The 22,886-nt window shown below is 42.7% G+C and overlaps 1 protein-coding gene across 1 annotated transcript; it reads right to left on the minus strand.

Annotated features, from left to right (window-relative positions):
• Positions 1-1,275: 1,275 nt before the first annotated feature.
• RPP30 (ribonuclease P/MRP subunit p30) lies at positions 1,276-22,358 on the minus strand. The gene is made up of 11 exons (XM_087702017.1): positions 22,243-22,358; positions 18,528-18,583; positions 16,416-16,472; positions 13,174-13,248; positions 10,082-10,153; positions 7,184-7,273; positions 5,510-5,626; positions 4,323-4,352; positions 2,634-2,671; positions 1,996-2,075; positions 1,276-1,708 (listed from the first exon to the last, which is right to left on the minus strand). Exons 1-11 carry the CDS (start codon positions 22,322-22,324, stop codon positions 1,593-1,595), a joined length of 813 nt encoding a protein of 270 aa, XP_087558143.1. The 5' UTR covers positions 22,325-22,358; the 3' UTR covers positions 1,276-1,592.
• Between the last annotated feature and the right edge of the window lie 528 nt (positions 22,359-22,886).

Raw genomic sequence — 22,886 nt, forward strand, 5'->3', positions numbered from 1 at the left:
AGTGGTAAAAACCCACAGCAGTTTTTATTGGGTGATGAATGAACGCAGACTGAATACAATAGCAATAGCAGTTAAGACTTATATACCGCTTCATAGGGCTTTCAGCCCTCTCTAAGCGGTTTACAGGGTCAGCATATCGCCCCCCCCAGTCTGGGTCCTCATTTTACCCACCTCGGAAGGATGGAAGGCTGAGTCAACCCTGAGCCGGTGAGATTTGAACCGCCGAACTGCAGATACAAGGCGAATGACCACCAATCGGCGTGAAAGCAGCACATTGAGATGGCTTGGCCATATAGAAGGGAATGAATGAATTGCATTTGAATGAATGCATCAGTTGAGACGATAAAAGAAGTCCTGGTATCAGAGTTCCAAATAGCACCCAAAATTAAATCAGAGTTCAAGGCAAAGTATTGCTCAAAGTTCCAATTTATTAAGAGAGCACATCTGGGAAAACCCTAATTTGAAAGCTTCCCGGTTTTCCCCACCCCATTGAAAGTTCACAAACTTGCCCCACACCCACCAGCCCATTACATGGTCCAATGTTCCACTGCCATTCTAGCAGTTCCACCCATCCAATTCCGGTCAGGTGCAGAGACAAAGGATGACCTTGGCTCTCAGAAGGGAATTTTGCTTTGGCTACATAGTGTCTACTGTATTTTTTGGAGTATAAGACGCTCTGAAGTATAAGACGCACCTAGCTTTTGGGGAAGAAAACAAGGGAAAAATATCTGCCCCTGCCTCCTAGCAATTTGCCTCCTTGGGCAAACAGCACAGACAATACACACTGTTTGTAGTGTTACATTTCAGACTATACTTGTACAGATGCTGTTAAAATTGATGGGCTTTCTGGAAGTATAGTTATTCTCTGCTATTTAAAAGAAGGTACAATAGCTCTGGGTCTCTTCAGATCAATCATTTATTTTAAATGACAATGCCGGCTGGCGACGCCTTGGAGTAGGGCCTTCTCTGTTGCCGCTCGGGGCCCTGTGGAATGAGCTGCCCCCAGAGATCCGGACCCTACCCACTCTCATGGCCTTCCGAAAAGCTATTAAGACCTGGCTATTCCGGCAGGCCTGGGGCTGTTGACCTCTGGATTGAGGTCCAGCCCCGCTTAGATTGGGTGCATGTTGTGTCTTTTTAAATTTGTCGTGTTTTATCTGTTTTTAATTTCTTTTAATTCCTGTTGCTGTAAGCTGCCCGGAATCCTCCGGGATTGGGCGGCCTATAAATTTAATAAACCGTTAAACAGTTTTTTAAAAAAATAGGTTGCATATGTAGAATGTCAAGTTTTTTTTTTTATCATAAGAGTGGGTAAACGGATAGTGAAAGTTGTATTTGATAAGATATATTTATTATAAAAGAAAGCAGCTATATACAAGTTCTCCCACTTCTTTTAAATGTTGTGTCGCCATGTTTCACCAGTCAATATTCAAGGAGCATCATCTATTTCTCCTACAGTCCATATAGAGAATTCACCTAAGTAGATACTCGTGTCAACTTAGCGATATGAAATCCCTCCTCTTCATCAGGTAAGGTAAGACAGCCTTGGAGGTTTGGGCTGACCATGGGTGTCAGAGAAGTAAACTTGTAATTCACAAATCTGTTTTGGCTTTTTTACTGAGTGGAGCGCCATCCTCCTCCTCCTCATCTTCTGGAGGTTGAGGTTTCTTCACTGTATACACCACTCCACAGGCGGATTTCCTGGCTTCTGAAATTAAAGAAGAATGTTTTAGAAACCCCGCCAATGGAAAAGGATGACGAGATGTGTGATGTAAGAACCTGTTCTAATGTAGACATTCTAGCCCACGGGTGTCAAACTCGCTGTGTCACGTTGCCATCACGCGACGTATCATGTTTTTTCTTCTTTTGTGGAGTTGGGGGGGCGTGGCCTACACGTGACACATCTGGCGGTATATAAGTCTAACTGCTATTGCTATAAATTGTGGTCGAAAGTCGAGGACTGTTTGCACAAAGTTCATCCCTCTTTGGACTCACCTCCATGCAGAAGGACGGCTCGGCTGTTGGTTGAAACAGCTGCCTTGCCATGGCTTTCCGAAAGACCAAACAACCAACCTCTGCAATTTTCATTAAGGATTCTTCACGTCTCAAAAGATAAACATGCTTTTCATCAGTGGACAAGAGTGAATGCAATTCAGGGGAAAAGGAAGAAAGAACTCAACGATATTGTTGTGGTCCGCCAACAGCCCGCAGAGCTGGCAGTTGATTCGGACAGTGAGGAGGGTTGGGGAGGAACATGGGCCAGCCCTGGAGTCTGGGAAAGGCTCGGACGAGACCTCTGCGTTGGAGGCAGAGAGGGGGCCAGGGCCGTCCGACAGTTATCACCTGCCTTTGGAATGGGATATCAGTGGGGCAGAAGAACAGCTGGAGCCTGTTCCCGATGTGCACATATGCAGAGCTCCCAGGAGAAGGGAACAGCTAAGGAACAAGGTCCGACTCGGTAGTAAAGGCACAGGTGGACGGTGAATGGCCCCTCCCAGGATTTGTAAAATCCAAAACTTTTACATCACTCAAGGAAGAGATGCTATTCTATGCCCGATTGTCTCTTTTTTCTGATACGTATCATAGCATCTTTCACAGTTCGGGGCTTTTATCGATTCATTTTAAAAGGATACAAATTAGCCACATCATACGGACTTCGCAACTGGATAGGCTACAACAGAAAGGGGGGGGGGGAGGAAAGAGATGAATACAGATGCAGATCATAAATTGTTAATTACGTACACGCGAATGAAAGCACTGCGCTCCGAGAGTCAATACTTGGATCATACAAGAGAAGCCTTCTTCCTCCAGCCATTAAACAGCTCATTAATTTTGACAGGAGACGAGCTGGATTATATAATTGCCGCTTAAATAGTCAAGATTTTATGTAACAACATCAGCTTTCTCCCACCAAAAGAAATATTCAATTTTTGCCAAAATATGTGTAATAGAAGAGAATTTATCACGTTCTGCTATGTTTCCAAAACCATGGACAGTGAAATTTCACACGTGCAAGCTTAATTTTAGAGGTGTATTGGCTCAGTGGCTTAAAGACACTGGAATTACTGTATTTTTCGGAGTATAAGATGCAACAGTGTATAAGACGCACCAAGATTTTGAAGAGGCAAATTAAAAAAAAGGTTTTGCACTCTGCAGACCTCCCCAAAATGGCCTGTTTTTTGTGAAAATGGGCCTGTTTTTTGTCAAAAAAACGGGCATGCATAGCTTTTAGGAAGCTTATAGAGTGCTCCTGGGGGCTGGGGGGCAAAAACGAGCAAGAAATGGCCGATTTTCCGCTCATTTTTGCCCTCCCCAGCCCCTAGGAGCACTCTGGAAGCCTCCTAACCATTTTTGCAAAGGGGGTGGGGTTTCGGGAGGCCAAAAATGCTCTATTCAGTGTATAAGACGCACCCAGTTTTTCATCCTCTTTTTTGAGGAAAAAGGTGTGTCTTATACGCCGAAAAATACAGTATAAGGTGTAAAATATAGGTTCTCTGCATTCCGGCAGTTTGAGCCCTAGCACCACATGACGGGGTGAGTCCCCATCACTTGCCTCAGCTTCTGCCAACCTAGCAGTTCTGGGTGTCAAATTCTGGGTGTCAAAGGCTGGATGCAGCATTAGCCACTGGAGAAGGAAGGTAGACAAATGTGCTTATCTTCCCTCTGATCACATTCATACTCCTCCCATCAAGCCAAATGGAAGCAGCGACATTTGTGGGTGGCATATATGTGTGTGTGTGTGTGTGTGTGTGTGTGTGTGTGAAACCGCGTAGCTGACGTCATCACAGCGCGACAACAGCGCGGAGAAAAAAGCACGCTGTAAATGCTAAACCTAAAATTAACCCCTAAACCTACTCCTAACCTCCCTAAACCTAATCCTAAACCTAACCCTAACGCTAAGCCTAATCCTAACCCTTAACCTAACCCTAAACCTAACCCTAAACCTAACCCTTACCTTAACTTGAATCGGCTTGCTTTCAAAGCGCTATTTAAAGCGCCCTTCTTTCTCCCCGCTGGCTGTTGTCGCCCTGTTGATGACGTCAGCGACGCGGTTTAATCGGGCGCGCTTTAGTCGAGCGCGGTTTTGTCGTGCCGCGGAGTTTTTGACAAGCCACTGAATGAAAAGTGTAATTATCAGCTAGAAGTTACCAGAGGATCCCTTGACTTTGCAATGGAAGGAAGCAGAGAATTTGGGGCATCTGAACGAGCCGCAGAAAATCAAATACGGATCAAATATGGGCTGCTTTAAACAGAGGAGGCATCTATATTCAAACAATTGCTGATCCTTAAGGAATCGGAGTGACGCCCAAGCCCATCCGTACCTTTTCAGCTCCGCTGGACAGAACGATATTCTAGGAAAGAAGAACAATGCAATTGTTATTTATTTTAGGCATTGAATCCACATAATTGGACCGAACTGCTAGAGCACCACATTCTCAGAGAACATTCCCATCTGACCAAATGTCAGGATGTTCTTTTTGAGGGACAAAAGCTAAAACACCGAGCTCTTTCTGTGAAATAAGCTGAAGAATAAAAAGGGGGGGAAAAAACCTTGTTCCTCTGTCACTCTCTAGAAGTTTCCTTTTCTTCATGTATTTATTGCTTATTTTAATGGGAAGGGAGGGAAGGAAGGAGGGAAGGAAGGGAAGAAGGAAGGAAGAAAGGAAGGAAGGAACATTCCTTGCGAAGTTTAAATCTAGAAGACGGAGTACAAGGCAAAAGGATGAAAGCTGACTCAAATATCAGTCTTTAGACGGGATTAATATGTATGTATGTTGGGTGGGAATAAATAGCGTTTGAGTCCCAAGGCCAAATCAAAGTGGATACGTCTGGCGGAAAAATATCCATTTTTCCACCAGATGTGTTTTCATGTGTAAGTACCGTCAAATTGTTCTTTGTCCTTTTTTTATGCTCCTACTCTCGTCTTAATTTTCTTTTCTTTTTTTCTTTTTCTCCTTCCTTCCTTCCTTCCTTCCTTCCTTCCTTCCTTCCTTTCCTTCCTTCCTTCTCGGCTCTCCTCCGAAGCCCCGCCAGCCGACACTGTCCGGTTGACAGCGTCCTAAGGAGGCCCACCCTGTGGGATCTTATCGGCCGTTGGGAGGTATGCGGCATAGGCGGTCTCGCAAATACGCTGTTCCTGAGCCATGTAGGGCTTTGAAGGTAATGACCAACACCTTGAATTGCATCCGGAGACCAATTGGCAGCCAGTGCAGCTCGCGGAGGGTAGGTGTAATATGGGTGTATCTCGGTACACCCAATATCGCTCGCGCGGCTGCATTCTGGACTAACTGTAGTCTCCGAACGCTTTTCAGGGGTAACCCCATAGAATGGCTGAGGCTTCGTCTACATGGTCTGACTTCCATTCTGATTTTTTTCAAATCCCCCACCTCCGCACTCCCCAGCGTTCCAAAATATAAGGGTAAGTAAGCAAGTTAGGTTACATTAATTCATACCAGGTAATTAGAGATTCTAGGGACGGAACACATGGCGCAAACACCGTTGATCTCACCTTTCCACGGCAGATCTGCATCAGGCTGAAGGCATTCGAGATTGTGTACCGTCGCATTGTGGAGTCTTTGATGGCGGGGACGTAGATAAGTTCGAAGTAGACACCTCGCTCTATTGCCTTGACAAGAAAGAGAAAAAAATAATCACGTTGAATTAAATGTGGACGGATAGGGGGAAAAAGAGACCGCCACTGGGATGAAGTGATTGCCTAAAACATGACACCAGACCGGTTCCAGTAACTTCGACAACAGGTCACAAACAAAACAAGCCAGAATTGGTAAACTACGACAAGTTCTGGCTACTAATTGAAGTTGGCTATTGAAAATACCATGCAAGTTATTCCCAGGTGTAGTGCTGAATTTAACATGTTTGATTGATTGATTTGATTTGATTACATTTATATGCCGCCCTTTTCCCCAAGGGGACTCAGGGCGGCTCACAATTCAAATCAGGGGAGGGGGGTACAGACAAAAAATAAAAGACAGAACATGACAATACGTAATTTAAAAACACACAGCAGTCATACCATTCGAGACGGGGGGCAACAGCTCTTTAGCCCCAGGCCTGTCGGAACAGCCAGGCTTTAAGGGCTTTGCGGAAGGCCTGGAGGGTGGTGAGGGTTCGAATCTCCACGGGGAGCTCGTTCCAGAGGGTCGGAGCAGCCACAGAGAAGGCTCTCCACCGGGTGGTCGCCAGTCGGCATTGGCCGGCGGATGGAATTCGGAGGAGGCCTAATCTGTGGGATCTAATTGGTCTATTGGAGGTGATTGGCAGCAGGCGGTCTCTCAAGTACCCAGGTCCAATACCATGAAGGGCTTTATAAGTGACAACTAGCGCCTTGAAGCGTATCCGAAGACCAATAGGCAGCCAGTGCAGCTCACAGCGGATAGGTGTAATGTGGGTAAACCGAGGTGCACCCACGATCGCTCGCGCGGCTGCATTCTGGACAAGCTGAAGTCTCCGAATGCTCTTCAAGGGCTGCCCCATGACTAAATCAGAAGGTTTCCTGCTACCTGTGAAAGCAGCCAGTAATGTGTTAGTTTCTATCAGTAACGGGATTCAAATAATTTAACAACCGGTTCTCTCCCCTAATGATTTCTTCCAACAACCAGTTCGCCAAACTGCTCAGAAAGTTAACAACCGGTTCTCCCCGAAGTGGTGCGAACTGGCTGAATCCCACCACTGGTTTCTGTTGTGACTCAGCAGAAGTCTCCTGTGAGTCTTTGCGGGATGCAAGATTAACAATGCAGCTGGGGCTCGTTAGGGGCATCTTCTGGTGATAAAAGGACGGATGGTGCCACGCCCTGGTTGCAGGAGTCAACTTTCATTCGTTCGTTTCAACATTCATTGATCATGGGTCGTGGTTTATTTGAAAGACACTTGGAGAAGTGATTGGCTTTCTGTAACCCTGATTCAAGGAGACACTTGGAGCAGTGCATTGCTTTGTAAGAGTTTTTGTTTGGTATTCTGTTATCTCGTCAGAGACTTTGTTTATGTTTATTTTTCGGCTCGCAGCCAGTCTGAGCCGAGGACTGATAAAGTGAGTTCCTTTTACGTTTGTCTGCCTGTCGTCTGTTAACGAGCGGAGGAAGGGGGGGGGGACAGAAGAGGTTTCTATCCACCCAATAAAACCACAAAGAGAAATATCAAGACATTTATTAAAAGACCCCCTTACCACATTGACAGATGGTCTCTTGATGAAGAAGGGGAGCTTTTCCGTCACATCAACACACACCAAGTCCACATCTAAGGTTGTGCATGCCACCTAAATTATCATCATGGAAGCATATGGTCAGACGGTACACATCCAAAGAAACTGTTTCATGCAGAAGTGATAATTGTGTTTTCAGCAGGATCAGCACAATATTTAGCCGGACAATATCGAAAGAACAAAGTTATATTGCACAAAGTTGGGAGTCTCAAATCTTCTACTGCAAAACAGGCTATAAACCATCCAGCTTCCATCAGTTTGCCAGCCACACCCAACCTGATGTGATTTTTGTGATACTTCCTCCTGTATACTCCTGTGAAGGCAGAGTTGAATTCACTAAAAAGTGGTACAAGGTTGCAATAGCAATAGCAGTTAGACTTATATACCGCTTCATAGGGCCTTCAGCCCTCTCTAAGCGGTTTACAGAGTCAGCATATTGACCCCAACAACAATCCGGGTCCTCATTTCACCCACCTCGGAAGGATGGAAGGCTGTGTCAACCCTGAGCCGGTGAGATTTGAACAGCCGAACTGCAGAACTGCAGTCAGCTGAAGTAGCCTGCAGTGCTGCATTTAACCACTGCGCCACCTCGGCTCGGCACACAGGATTAGCCCAGAAATTTGTGGTCAGTGGTAGGACCTGTTTCACAAGTCACTTAAATACAAAAATCCTTTCCTAATCAGCAATTTTAATCTAGGGGAAATATATATTTTAGTGGTTGCTATTTTTAGCTAGATTGATTGGTTCCCCGTGAATCACGTAGAGCTTTATAAAGTACATTGCCACATACACCTTGCCATTCTCTGACATTTTATCAGCATTGTTCTTCAAAAAGAGAACATTTTAAAAAACCAGCACAGAAAAACAGAGCCAGTCTTCTGAAAGGGTTCTTAGAAATAGTAAAAATCTGCCACTAAAAACAAAACTTTAACCCAATGTTCACCAAGATCAAAAATGCTGTGAAAACTTTTGGGGGACAAAGGCCCTGATTCCCCCCCCCTCCCCTCCATATCCTGCAGAAATGGAAACAATGGATTTAGCATAAAGAAAGGGAAGGATTCTTTATTACTATCACCAGAGATAAATGACAATTTCCAGTCTCCATAATCAAAGCAAGGGCGCCATCTGCTGAAGAATGGATTGTTAGCTGTAGGACAAATGCTATGCAAAAGTCCCAACTTTCTGGAAGAATAGAATAGGAATAGAATAGAAAAAATAAAGAATGGAGAATAGAATAGAGAATAGAATATAAAAAATAAAGAATAGATAATAGAACATAGAATAGAATAGAAAAAATAAAGAATAGATAATAGAATAGAAAAAATAAAGAATGGAGAATAGAACATAGAATAGAATAGAAAAAATAAAGAATAGATAATAGAATATAAAAAATAAAGAATGGAGAATAGAGAATAGAATATAAAAAATAAAGAATAGAGAATAGAACATAGAATAGAATATAAAAAATAAAGAATAGATGATAGAATAGAAAAAATAAAGAATGGAGAATAGAATAGAGAATAGAATATAAAAAATAAAGAATAGATAATTGAACATAGAATAGAATAGAAAAAATAAAGAATAGAGAATAGAATATAAAAAATAAAGAATGGAGAATAGATTGGAGAATAGAACATAGAATAGAATAGAAAAAATAAAGAATAGATAATAGAATATAAAAAATAAAGAATGGAGAATAGAGAATAGAATAGAAAAAATAAAGAATAGAGAATAGAACATAGAATAGAATAGAAAAAATAAAGAATAGATGATAGAATAGGAAAAACAAAGAATGGAGAATAGAATAGAGAATAGAATATAAAAAATAAAGAATAGATAATAGAACATAGAATAGAATAGAAAAAATAAAGAATAGATAATAGAATAGAAAAAATAGAATGGAGAATAGAGAATAGAATAGAAAAAATAAAGAATAGAGAATAGAACATAGAATAGAAAAAATAAAGAATAGATGATAGAATAGAAAAAATAAAGAATGGAGAATAGAATAGAAAAAATAAAGAATGGAGAATAGAGAATAGAATAGAAAAAATAAAGAATAGAGAATAGAACATAGAATAGAATAGAAAAAATAAAGAATAGAGACTAGAATAGATAATAGAATAGAAATTCCAGCCACAATTAATATGAATAGTAATGGCTAAACTAAATGTAATCCGTTCTAATCTTGATTGCAGGAAAAACGATTTCAGCAATAGAGTAGTAAACGTGTGGAACACTTTACCTGATCCTCTTGTTAGTTCCTCCAACTCCTCTTCCTTTTACCTTAAGCTCTCTACCGTGGACCTTATGCGTTCCTTAAGAGGTCCCTAAGGGGGCGTGGATAAGCACTAGCATGCCTACCATCCCTGTCCTATTGTCCCCATTTATATGTACTCATTCTATGTGTTTATGGCTATGTTCTGCTTATTTATATCCATTTATTTTGTGTCCGTGTCTATACTGATACTTGTTTTCTTGTTGACAAATAAATAAATAAATTAGGATCGTAACCCAAGTCTTACTTGTACTTGGTATAGCAATAGCAATAGCAGTTAGACTTATATACCGCTTCATAGGGCTTTCAGCCCTCTCTAAGCGGTTTACAGAGTCAGCATATCGCCCCCAACAACAATCCGGGTCCTCAATTTACCCACCTCGGAAGGATGGAAGGCTGAGTCAACCTTGAGCCGGTGAGATTTGAACAGCCGAACTGCAGAACTGCAGTCAGCTGAAGTAGCCTGCAGTGCTGCATTTAACCACTGCGCCATCTCGGCTCGGCAAGCAAATTTTCTTCCTAAATTTCTTCCTTTGCCCTCTCATTGACATTTCAATTCCCATGCCAGGGAAAGGCCCACTTACGTGAAAGAGTTTCGCGTTCCTAGGAAATACAGCAAAGATGTCATAATATTTGATATTGGTGGACGTCGCTCTCTGGATATAGAAAAACAAAAAAATCAAAACAAATATAACCTGTTGTCAGATTAAAAAGGAAGAACGCTTGTGTCTAATGTAACACGCACAAATATTGAGTAATTCAGTGGCCAAACAATAGACAGAAGCTTATGCTGTTCCATTCAATATCAAAGCTGTTGCTAGCACTTTTGAAATCAATCAGAGGGAACAAAGACTCTTTGTCAAACTCTTAGGATTTCAATTACTCAAAATAAACCCAGAACATCTCTAATGTGTCACTTTGAGCTATTTATAAAAAATAAAATAAAGATTCGATTAAAAAAAAAGTTTAACAAAATTACAGCTCCAGATAAGGGTCTATGTTTTTTTTTAAACTCACTACATGGATGAAAGATAAATTATGATGGTAAATATTACAGATTATTCATAAATCAATTCTTCCTCCTCACCAAGTTGCTCAAAAATCCATTTATATGAGGAAGATATTATGTTCATTTTAGAAGCTGCACACATGGAATTGCTAAATGAATAAAATTTCACCACAAAATGACTTGGTATAATTTTTATATGAATACTTGCAAAATTATTATTTCCTATCTTACTAGTATATCTGATATATTAAAATAAAGTGTCTTTATTTTGAGTATAAAAAAAAAACCTGTGAAAGTGCTTATGTGTCCAAACTACAGGTTCACAGGTTAGGTTCCACCACAAAACCGCGTTCGACTAAAGGGCGCTCGACGAAACCGCGTAGCTGACGTCATCACAGCGCGACAACAGCGTGGAGAAAAAAGCACGCTGTAAACGCTAAACCTAAAATTAACCCCTAAACCTAAACCTAACCACCCTAAACCTAATCCTAAACCTAACCCTAAACCTAACCCTTAACCTAACGCTAAACCTAATCCTAACCCTTCACCTAACCCTAACCCTTAACCGTGTCTAATGTGTCAAAATCTTATACATGGGTGCATCCTATACTCTGAAAAATACGGTAATTATTCTAAACAACGTTTTAAGAAATAAAATTAACTGGTTTAATGTGGGGAAATGTTTCCAAAGAGCCCTATCAGAAGGTTTTTTTTCATTATTTTTTTCTATTTGCTTTTATCCCATTTTTAAATTATTCTTATAATTAATTTAATTGTAATTTAATTATTCTTATAAATAATTCAAGGCAGCAATCATACCCAATACTCTTTCCTTGTCCTCTTTTCCCCACCACAGTAACCCTGTCACCCAACCAGTCTTCGTATCTGAGGCAGTAGTAGAACTATGATTAATCTAATAATAATAGTCATCATCATCCCTCTGAGGTGCCTAGATCTGGGGTGGCGAATCTATGGCACGCATGCCAGAGGTGGCCCACAGAGCCCTCACTGTGGGCATGCATGCTGTCTTCTGGTTTCCAGCTGGTCTTTGTGGAAAATGGTCTGAAAATGGTTCAAAAAACAGGCCATTTTCAGGCTGTGTTTTCAAGCGTGCATTGCGCCAGCCAGCTAGTCTTTGGGTTTCCAGTGTGCAAAGACCAGCTGGCCAGCACGCATGCACGTGCTGGAAACCTGAAGACCATCTGGCCGACGCTTATAGCTCACTGGCCAGCTGGTCTTTGGGTTTTCCGATGCTCTGGTGTGCAAAATGCATGTCCATGCATGCACTTTCCGTTTTGGGCACTCGATGCCGAAAAGGTTCACCATCCTAGATACATATGGCCTAGATACCGTGACCCGACAAATGCGCGGACGACAAAAGCGCGCCGACAAAAGCGCGCCACAAAAACTGTGACGTCATCAACGTGCTGACAGAAGCGTGATTTAAGTTAAGGTAAGGGTTAGGGTCAGGTTTAGGGTTAGGATTAGCATTACATTTAGGGTTAGGGTCAGGTTTAGGGTTAGGATTAGCATTACATTTAGGGTTAGGGTTACGTTTAGGGTTAGGGTTAGCATTAGGGTTAGGTTTAGGGTTAGAGCGCGCTTCTGTCGGCACGCTATTGTCGGCGCGCTTCAGCGCTCATTTGTCGGCGCGGTTTAGAACTCGCGGTTTTGTCACTGCGGTTTAATCGGGCGCGCTTTTGTCGGGCACCCTTTTGCCGGTGAACCCCTAGATACATATAAATTTTGAACTTATTAGACCAGAATTTCCTGACTTTGCAAAACATCACCCTACTCGGAACTGCCTATATACTCAGACGCTACATAGGTCCTTGGTTAGGACTTGAACTAGACTGTGAATCAAACTGGAGATTAACCATAATAATAACAGCAGCAACCATAATAATAAATTAAGTTTTACCCTTTTCTATTTCTAGTGGAATAGAGTTCCACTGGTTACCAGTACGAGAAGGCAGAAACAGCCTTCAGCGATCCCCTCTTATTACCAAGCAGCAAGAGATATCCCACACCCCTTCCTTAACAAAGGATTGTGATGATGCAGCAGGGATTGCACAGGTAAACCCACCAGTGGCTGGCCAGGTTAGGTGGTCTTAATAGAATGGACCTTATAAATTCATTTTAGTTTGGCTTTTCATTCTAGTGTCCTGGAGTCCCAAAGTTGACTTTTAGCTGCAGTGAACTTTTCTCTCCAACTTCCTCATAGGTATTACAAATAGGGCTGAACTGTGTGGCAAGACCCTGTAAAGTGGGGGCACAGGAAGCCAGACGTGGGTGAGAGATAGAACAGAAGTAAAAGCTGCTGACAGCTTAAGACGAAATAGGAACTTCTCTTTTTTGTATTTCTCCTATGTACTTTGCTGTAACATTCCAAATGAACTTCTGCTTTTCAAAATGTCATGCTTGTCTCGTGTATGGAAACGCCTTGAGAATGCACAGTGTGGAACACGGCATAAAAGTAGCATCCTGGGCAGAGCCCAGGCAGTTCAGATTTTGGTGTGTGAGCACGCTGAACTCGATGCATCCAATAAACTTGTTTCTCTCACCTTCGTGGTCTCAAGTCCTGCTCTTTCGTAAGTAGATTACAAACCTCAAATCTGCTGCTACAGTGAAGCAAGAGAGCTTGCAAAAACTGCTTTACAAACTTACCAGAACATTGCAGTGGGATGGATCAGAAACCACTAGTGTCAGCCTTGATAAAATCTTAATTGGCTTGGATTTCCCCTGTAAAGGAAAAAAAAACATGTGAGAACAGAAACCTAAGCAGCGAGACGCCTACGCATTATTGGAGGATACTGTATTCTCAATAGGAGCCTACACAAATCTTCATCACCACAGAGACGGGTCCTTTCCTTAATTCAGAAAACCTACAGCACCTCCCACCTCTTCCAGGGTTCTTAATCAGACGGCCCACCTCAAAAGCAAACACAGCGCCATGTGTTGCTTCGTGAGCCGACAAATGCGCGCCCGACAAATGCACGCCAACAAAACAGCCGTGACAAAACGGCGACGTTGAAAGCGCGCCCACAAAACCACGCCCACAAAACCGCGATTAGGGTTTTTAGGTTAGGATTGTTAACGTTGTTACCGTTGTTTTCGCGTTGTTTTCTAGGGCGCGCTTTTGTCGACGCCCTTTAGTGGGCGCGCTTTCAACGTCACCGTTTTGTCACGGCGGTTTTGTCGGCGCGCATTCAACGTCACCGTTTTGTCATGGCGGTTTTGTCGGCGCGCATTTGTTGGTGAACCGTGTTACTTTACTCTACGTAAAGTAAGACAAGGAAGTCCACAACTTTCTTGTCTTACTTTACAACCTCATTCGTTTTGATGCCACAGCTAGGAAAGTACCACTAAAGCCATCTCATTTGTGAGACGAGGAGACTATATAAACTTGATTAAATAAGTAAATCAACCATATTCAGTCGTAATCGGTTATTTTTAATAAAGGTGGTGCTGTTTGACATTTTAATTACTTTAGGGCTTATTTTGTTTCGTTTTCCGCGTTATCATTTACTACTTACTTTTCCATTTGTTTTCCACTCCTGTTATTCAGTAAATATATCAAGACTGTAGATGCGTGTGTAAGCTAAAGATTCCTTAAAGTTGCTCTGCTCATTAGTGTTTTCCGGAGACTCAAGCGGGGGGAGAGGATGCTGATAATATAGCTTTGCCCCTTTTTATATCGTGACCCGTCAAAAGCGCGGAGGACAAAATCGCGCTCGACGAAAGCGCGCATGTGACGTCATCACAGCGCGACGAAAAAAATTTAAAATTGAAATAAAATTAAAATTAAAGCAAGCCGATTCACATAAAGGTAAGGGTTAGGGTTAGGGTTAGGTTAAGGGTTAGGGTTAGGTTTAGAGCGTTAGGGTTACGTTTAGCGTTAGGTTAAGGGTTAGCGTTAGGTTTAGCGTTACGTTAACGGTTAGGTTTAGGGTTAGATTTAGGGTTAGGTTAAGGGTTAGGGTTAGGTTTGGGGGGGTTAGGGTAAGGTTTTCGCTTTTTTTTACATTTTTCGATCACAGCGCGATGTTTTCGTCGCGCTGTGATGACGTCAAATGCGTGCTTTCGTCGAGCGCGATTTTGTCCTCCGCGGTTTTGTGGTGGAACCTTTTATATGTCACACTTGAGCACATATTAAAAAGGGTGTGGTTTAATAACACAATTGTCTCCCCTCTTCACCCCCACCCATAGATACTTCTGGTTTTACGTGGTCATTCCTCTTTATTTATTCATTGAATCCAACTTGCCACAGGGCTGCTCTGGACAGCTTACAACAGTAAAGCAGAAAAAAATAAATAAAACAAAACACAAAATGCCAATCCCGAAGGACTCCGGGCGGCTTACAAAATACAGGGCTAAAAAGATAAAAAAAGTTAAAAATAAGGAAAGAGGAAACAGATTAAAAAGGGAACACATCATGCACTCAATCTAGGCGGGGCTGGACCTCATCCATGAGGTCAACAGCCCCAGGCCTGCCGGAATAGCCAGGTTTTTGTGGCCTTTCGGAAGGCCGAGAGAGTGGGAAGGGTCTGGATCTCTGCGGGTAGATTGTTGCATAGGGCCGGAGCAGCTACAGAGAAGGCCCTCCCCCGAGGAGTCGCCAGCCGGCATTGTCCGGTCGACGGCACCCGGAGGAGGCCCAACCTGTGAGATCTTATCGGCCGTTGGGAGGTATGTTGTCCACTCAATGGCTCTTCCTTCTGCCTCTCAGGGACGTTCCCAGATATCATGCTCGCCAATCCTTTTGGAAATTATGGTTGCTTTCATTGTTCAAGGAAAGATGATTCCCTTTGTGCTCACAAACGAGGCAAAAAAATTATCTTCCAAATAATTTCAAATGCAGCTGTACTATGCAGGTTGCAGAATGAAGTTACATGAAATGGCGATGTGGATTGCATTCAACTATAAGCTGAACTGAAAAATATATTCTTTTTTAAAAAAAATCTCCATACAAATAGAGCGTGACCCGACAAATGCGTGAACGTCAAAAGCGCGCCGACAAAACCGCGGCGCTAAAACTGCGATGTCAAAAGCGCGCTGACAACAGCGCGCCGACAAAAGCGTGCCGACAGAAGCGCGATTTAAGTTAAGGTAAGGTTTAGGGTTAGGTTTAGGGTTAGGGTTACAGCGCGCTTCTGTTGGCGCGCTGTTGTCAGTGCGCTTCAGTGCTCATTCGTCGGCGCGGTTTTGTCGGCGCGGTTTTGTCACCGCGGTTTAGTCAGGCGCGCTTTTGTCGTTCGTTCGCGCATTTGTGGTGGAACCCAAATAGAATAGTATATTGGCCAAGTGTGATTGGACACACAAGGAATTTGTCTCCGCTGCATAAGCTCTCGGGGCACATACGAGCAACAAATAATAAATCAGGAATAATGTTAAGAGCCGAGGTGGCACAGTGGTTAGGGTGCAGTACTGCAGGCCACTTTAGCTGACTGTGATCTGCAGTTCGGCGGTTCAAATCTCACCAGGCTCAAGGTCGACTCAGCCTTCCATCCTTCCGAGGTGGGTGAAATGAGGACCCGGACTGTGGGGGCCAAGTTGCTGACTCAACTTGCTAAAAAAATTTGTAAACCGCTTAAGAGAGGGCTGAAAGCCCTATGAAGCGGTATATAAGTCTAATAAATAAATAAATAAGAGGGAAGCAGCTAACTCAGATTTGCTAAGTTTGGATCGCAATAACTCCGAGCAACTTTTTTTTAAAAAAGCATATCTTCCGCATTCTAAGCACATTCATCTCATTGTTTTGCTGTGTGTGCAACCAGAACCATAATTCCTGGGCGTGAAAGTTCAACGGAATTTTATTTCAAGGAAGCAAAATAATGTTACGGTCTCAATGAAGTCCACAGGCTATATCTGCTTTTCAGAACACAATAGTTTTAAATACATAAGCATACCTGTACAAGAGGCAAGGATGTAAACAGTTCTGCGGAGGTTATTGGCTTGACAATTTCCTAGGAGCAGATATAAAGGGGGGGGGGGGAAACAAATAAGTTTGGAAGTTTGGAAGTTTATTGACATTTGTATGCCGCCCACTCCCTAGGGACTCTGGGCGGCTTGCAGACAAACAAGGGAATATAAAATTAAAAATTAAAAATATAATCATTTTAAAATACCCTTGAAAATGGGGCTGGATGCTGATCAACAGTTAGTTATAGTTTATAGTTTTATTGATTTGTATGCCGCCCACTCCCGAAGGATTCTGGACGGCTTACAATAAAACAAGGGAGGGGGAATAATACACAAACAACATTAAAATATACAACAGTCACAATCTCCGGGGGGTGGTGGATATTTCGAGAGCCCCCCCGGCCTGCTGGAGCAGCCAGGACTTAACAGCTTTGCGGAAGGCGGGAGGGTAGTGAGGGTCGGGATCTCTACGGGGAGATCGTTCCATAGGGCCGGGGCAGCAACAGAGAAGGCCCTGCCCCGGGGGGGTCGCCAGCCGACATTGACCCGCCGATGGTACCCGGAGGAGGCCCAATCTGTGTGATCTAATCGGTCTTTGGGAGGTAAGTGGCAGGAGGCGGTCTCTCAGGTAGCCAGGTTCTAAACCATGAAGGGCGTTAAAAGTAACGACTAGCACCTTGAAGCGTATATCCACCAACAGGGAAAAAAAACCCCACCGATAACTTGCACGCAAACCTATATTGTGAAATCAACAACAAAAATAACACAAAGAGCTATTCCCATAGGCTACACTTTCTTTTCATAGCCATTAATGGTTGATCTGTATTAATCAATTCTGCAAACCACTGAATAGTTGTTTAGAGAAAAGAAATAGTTTGCAAGATAAAAGAGCCGAGGTGGCACAGTGGTTAGGGTGCAGTATTGCAGGCCACTTCAGCTGACTGTTATTTGCAGTTCGGCGGTTCAAATCTCACCGGCTCAAGGTTGACTCAGCCTTCCATCCTTCCGAGGTGGGTGAAATGAGGACCCAGACTGTGGGGGCGATATATGCTGACTCTGTAAACCGCTTAGAGAGGGCTGAAAGCCCTATGAAGCGGTATATAAGTCTAACTGCTATTGCTATTGCTATTGCTAAAACGGGTTGTAGGTAGCACTGGGGAAGTCCATTATCTTTGAATCGTTGATTGGCAAGGAGTATCTGTATAGAGCCTGTTTTTCAAACCTCGCAACGTTAAAATGCGTGAGCTTCAATTCCCAGGATTCCCCACGCAGAATTCTGGGAGTTGAAGTCTACACATTTTAAAACGGCCAAGTTTGAAAAACACTGGTATAAAGGCTTTATACAAAGCAAGGCTGTGCAATTCCTTTGAAGGGGTGGTGGTGGGGATTATATTTAGCACACCTTAGTAATTATTATCGGTGGCTGTTTATTTCCTCAGATTTCCAAGGCTGGTTCGGAGGCTAATTCCAACTGTCGCCACCCTCATTTTGCTGCCACACACAAGTTTTACCGCTGCCAAGGGACAAATATCACCCCAACTTTTGTCCAGTAAAACAAAAATAGCAATAGCAATAGCAGTTAGACTTATATACCGCTTCATAGGGCTTTCAGCCCTCTCTAAGCGGTTTACAGAGTCAGCATATCGCCCCCAACAATCCGGGTCCTCATTTCACCCACCTCGGAAGGATGGAAGGCTGAGTCAACCTTTGAGCCGGTGAGATTTGAACAGCTGAACTGCTGAACTAGCAGTCAGCTGAAGTAGCCTGCAGTACTGCACTCTAACCACTGTGCCACCTCGGCTCAAAACCCAGCTTCAGCGGGAGATAGGTAGTTAAGAAATATGAAATAGAAATGAATAAATAAAAACCTAGGAAAGTCTGCCTGGACAATTTTCTAGCCATTCAATAAAGATGCATCTTTTTTTGTAAAATAAAATAAAGCAAACTGATTATCTAATGCACAGAAATCACACTACCCTTGTTGTGTTTGCTCTGCTCTAGCACGCTTTATCCTTGTAGAAGGAAGTCATGCTTAAAGCGTGCAAAGGCATCTACCGCATAAGGTCATCAAGAATAAACGTTTCAGAAAGAAAACTTACTTTTTTCTTCTCTTCATAGCTGACAACATAATTGATTGCCACAGTTGAATAGCCAACTTAAAAAAAAAGAAAACATAATACGGTTAATCAAGAGAAGGATATTCAACAAGGAAAAAAAAAAAGCATTTTAGTTGATGCAGCTGGTAGCTATCCTGCTTTCCATGTATACCAGATGATTTCCTGTCTTATTCTGAATTGCAATTAACACAATTTATGAATATACATCTAAAGTTTGGAAATTATTCTCAGGCACCCCCCAAAAAAGGAGACTTTGGACTGAATTGCACACAATTTTAAACAAAATCATTTCCAACTGAAGAACCAAGAGGCTTAAGATAAATTTCACTATCATTTTGTAGAGCATCATGAACAAGTTAGTAATTAATTAAACACAATATTATATGCTTGGTATTTTGTGGTTCGGTTGTTAAGTCATGCCTGATTCTTTGCAACCCCAAACACTGTATTTTCTGTTCTGATTCTATGCAGGTATTAATTCCAACAAATGACGATAAAAAGTTAAAACTAAAAACTGTGAGATTGTTTGGCCCAGGGGTTAAAGCACCAGACTAAACCCAAGAGATTTGGAGTTCTAATTCTGCTTCAGGCAGAATCAGTCAATCTTTCAGCCCAACCTACCTATGGAAAAAATAGGAGGTGGAAGGAGTATTAGGTATGTGAGTTGTCTTAAGTTATAAAAATAATAATAAAAGGCAGAATGAAAATAATATATTAAAGATAACTGAGGTGGCACAGTGGTTAGAGTGCAGCACTGGCAGGCTACTTCAGCTGACTGCTAGTTCAGCAGTTCGGCGGTTCAAATCTCACCGGCTCAGGGTTGACTCAGCCTTCCATCCTTCCCAGGTGGGTGAAATGAGGACCCAGACTGTGGGGGCGATGTGCTGACTCTGTAAACCGCTTAGAGAGGGCTGAAAGCCCTATGAAGCGGTATATAAGTCTAACTGCTATTGCTAACTGCTAAATAGTTAACACAATCTTCAAAATATTATATATACACACATGCACATTAAAAAACCTTCTAGGTTACAGCATTTGGATTTGTTCATATTTAGCTTTTTCTTAAAATTCTTCTTTTTCTTAATATGAGTGTGTGTGTGTGTATACACACACACACACACACACAGACACAAATCTTCACAAATTCAATGTACAGGTCTGAGGCTATTCCAACTTACATCAGATCTTAGAACTGTGATTTTCGCTTTTTGTAGTAGTAACTTTAAAAAAAAAATCAGTGTGACATTATGGTCCCTGAGCACATTAAGAGTGTTTATTATTTTACAAAGCATTTTAAACTATCCCTTATAACCTTCCAAATGGAATAAGAGTGTTTATTATTTTACAAAGCATTTTAAACTATCCCTTATAACCTTCCAAATGGAATAAGAGTGTTTATTATTTTACAAAGCATTTTAAACTATCCCTTATAACCTTCCAAATGGAGTAAGAGTGTTTATTATTTTACAAAGCATTTTAAACTATCCCTTATAACCTTCCAAATGGAGTAAGAGTGTTAATTTTTTTACAAAGCATTTTAAACTATCCCTGATAACCTTCCAAATGGAATAACAATAATATAAGAATGGCAAAGAAAAAGAATAACTATGTGAATGTGTACCTATAATCTGTATGTAAGAGAATAAATGACAGTAAAATTATAAAGCGCAATATAGGTAAATAATATTTGGCCATAAGTAGCTAAGTTTAACTAAATAAAGAAATGTAGATAAAAATGGATAACGAATAAGGAGATTATGAACGCAAGATAGAAATGTATAGAAGGGAAAACACTCACTGCAAAGAAACCGATTCGGAACTGCTGTATGATACACAATGGAACTTATTGTCGCTATGTTGTTTTTAAGTTATGTGTTTGTTTTTGTTGATGTGTTTAAAATAAAAAGAGTGTTTATTATTTTAAGGAAGATAATTTAACCCCATGAAATCATTTCACTTCCCTCTGTGAAAACATAACAGTGGGCAGCAATGGGTAACAATCAAAAGCATTTCACTTCAAGAGCATTTTATTTCAAGAGTCTTTACTCCCTTTGCTCCAATCTCCCAAAAGGGATCCCTGCTCCCTTTCTATTTAGACCAGTGTTTCTCAACCTTGGCAACTTGGAAGATGTCCGGACTTCAACTCCCAGAATTCCCCAGCCAGCGTTTGGAAGATGTCCGGACTTCAACTCCCAGAATTCCCCAGCCAGCATTTGGAAGATGTCTGGACTTCAACTCCCAGAATTCCCCAGCCAGCATTTGGAAGGTTTCTGGACTTCAACTCCCAGAATTCCCCAGCCAGCATTTGGAAGATGCCTGGACTTCAACTCCCAGAATTCCCCAGCCAGCATTTGGAAGGTGTCTGGACTTCAACTCCCAGAATTCCCCAGCCAGCATTTGGAAGGTGTCTGGACTTCAACTCCCAGAATTCCCCAGCCAGCATTTGGAAGATGTCCGGACTTCAACTCCCAGAATTCCCCAGCCAGCATTTGGAAGATGTCCGGACTTCAACTCCCAGAATTCCCCAGCCAGCATTTGGAAGATGTCCGGACTTCAACTCCCAGAATTCCCCAGCCAGCATTTTGAAGATGTCCGGACTTCAACTCCCAGAATTCCCCAGCCAGCATTTGGAAGGTGTCTGGACTTCAACTCCCAGAATTCCCCAGCCAGCATTTGGAAGGTGTCTGGACTTCAACTCCCAGAATTCCCCAGCCAGCATTTGGAAGGTGTCTGGACTTCAACTCCCAGAATTCCCCAGCCAGCATTTGGAAGGTGTCTGGACTTCAACTCCCAGAATTCCCCAGCCAGCATTTGGAAGATGTCTGGACTTCAACTCCCAGAATTCCCCAGCCAGCATTTTGAAGGTGTCTGGACTTCAACTCCCAGAATTCCCCAGCCAGCATTTGGAAGATGTCTGGACTTCAACTCCCAGAATTCCCCAGCCAGCATTTTGAAGGTGTCTGGACTTCAACTCCCAGAATTCCCCAGCCAGCATTTGGAAGAGGTCTGGACTTCAACTCCCAGAATTCCCCAGCCAGCATTTGGAAGATGTCTGGACTTCAACTCCCAGAATTCCCCAGCCAGCATTTGGAAGATGTCTGGACTTCAACTCCCAGAATTCCCCAGCCAGCATTTGGAAGATGTCTGGACTTCAACTCCCAGAATTCCCCAGCCAGCAGTTGGAAGATGTCTGGACTTCAACTCCCAGAATTCCCCAGCCAGCATTTGGAAGGTGTCTGGACTTCAACTCCCAGAATTCCCCAGCCAGCATTTGGAAGATGTCTGGACTTCAACTCCCAGAATTCCCCAGCCAGCATTTGGAAGCTGTCTGGACTTCAACTCCCAGAATTCCCCAGCCAGCATTTGGAAGATGCCTGGACTTCAACTCCCAGAATTCCCCATTCAAGTTGCCAAGGTTGAGAAACACTGATTTCTGGCTGGGGAATTCTGGGAGTTGAAGTCCGGACATCTTCCAAGTTGCCAAGGTTGAGAAACACTGATTTAAATGACGGAAAGCAAATTTGCCCTCTATCCTACACAACCATCCGCGCAATCTAAAGGCGGCACGGAGTTTGAATGGCCAAAGGGAAACCCACAATCTCCACTTTAAACTAGTGGATGGATTCGGATTCAATTGGGCCCCGGGCGGAGCCGCCTCCTCTTATCCCGCCCGCCCTGGCCATGGATCTAAACTCACGGTGCGCTGCAGCCTCCACCAACTTCTGCAAGGCTTCTTTCTCCGGCGAGTAGAGGATGTTGAGGTCCGCAAACGCGGCCATCTTCCATCCACGTGGAGGGGAACCGTAAAGAGCAAAAAAACAGAAAACAAGCCCCTGCGCCTTTAAACGCGCGTTGCATGTTGGGAAGTGTAGTTTTTTCCCTTTAAAAAAGACTTAGTTTGCACCTGCGCACTGGCTAGCGCTCGCATTTTTGCGCAGAGCGCGGAAGGATGGAGCGCACGTACGATGTTCCAGAGCTAGGGCTGTAAATTATGATTATTTTTTTTAAAGGCAAGAAGAATAAAAACGTTATTTGTGGATTTGTGTATATTTTTCAGGACATTGGCAGTTGTTTAATGCCTTTAATGCGTCTTTAATGCCGTGGGAAACACAGTTTACAGAAGACGCGCTAGCCTGGGAAGAAAATAGGTTGTATATAGATTTCTAATAGAATAACAAGAGTTGGAAGGGACCTTGGAGGTCTTCTAGTCCAACCCCCTGCCTAGACAGGAAACTCTAGACAAATGGTTATCCAACGTCTTCTTAAAAGCTTCCAAAGGGCCTTGGAGGTCTTCTAGTCCAACCCCCTGCCTAGACAGGAAACTAGACAAATGGTTATCCA

Source organism: Thamnophis sirtalis, unplaced genomic scaffold, assembly GCF_051295495.1.
Source record: "Thamnophis sirtalis isolate CommonGarterSnake01/CBP01778 unplaced genomic scaffold, rThaSir2_p1.2 scaffold_15, whole genome shotgun sequence".
Taxonomy (NCBI): Eukaryota; Metazoa; Chordata; class Lepidosauria; order Squamata; family Natricidae; genus Thamnophis; species Thamnophis sirtalis.

Coding starts and splice junctions, on each gene's coding strand:
- RPP30 (XM_087702017.1), bottom strand. CDS start 22,324: ATGGCCGCGTTTGCGGACCTCAACATCCTCTACTCGCCGGAGAAAGAA. Junction 18,584..22,242: donor GGTGGAGGCTGCAGCGCACC/GTGAGTTTAGAT, acceptor TTTTTTTTTAAG/TTGGCTATTCAACTGTGGCA. Junction 7,274..10,081: donor GGAACGCGAAACTCTTTCAC/GTAAGTGGGCCT, acceptor ATGATAATTTAG/GTGGCATGCACAACCTTAGA.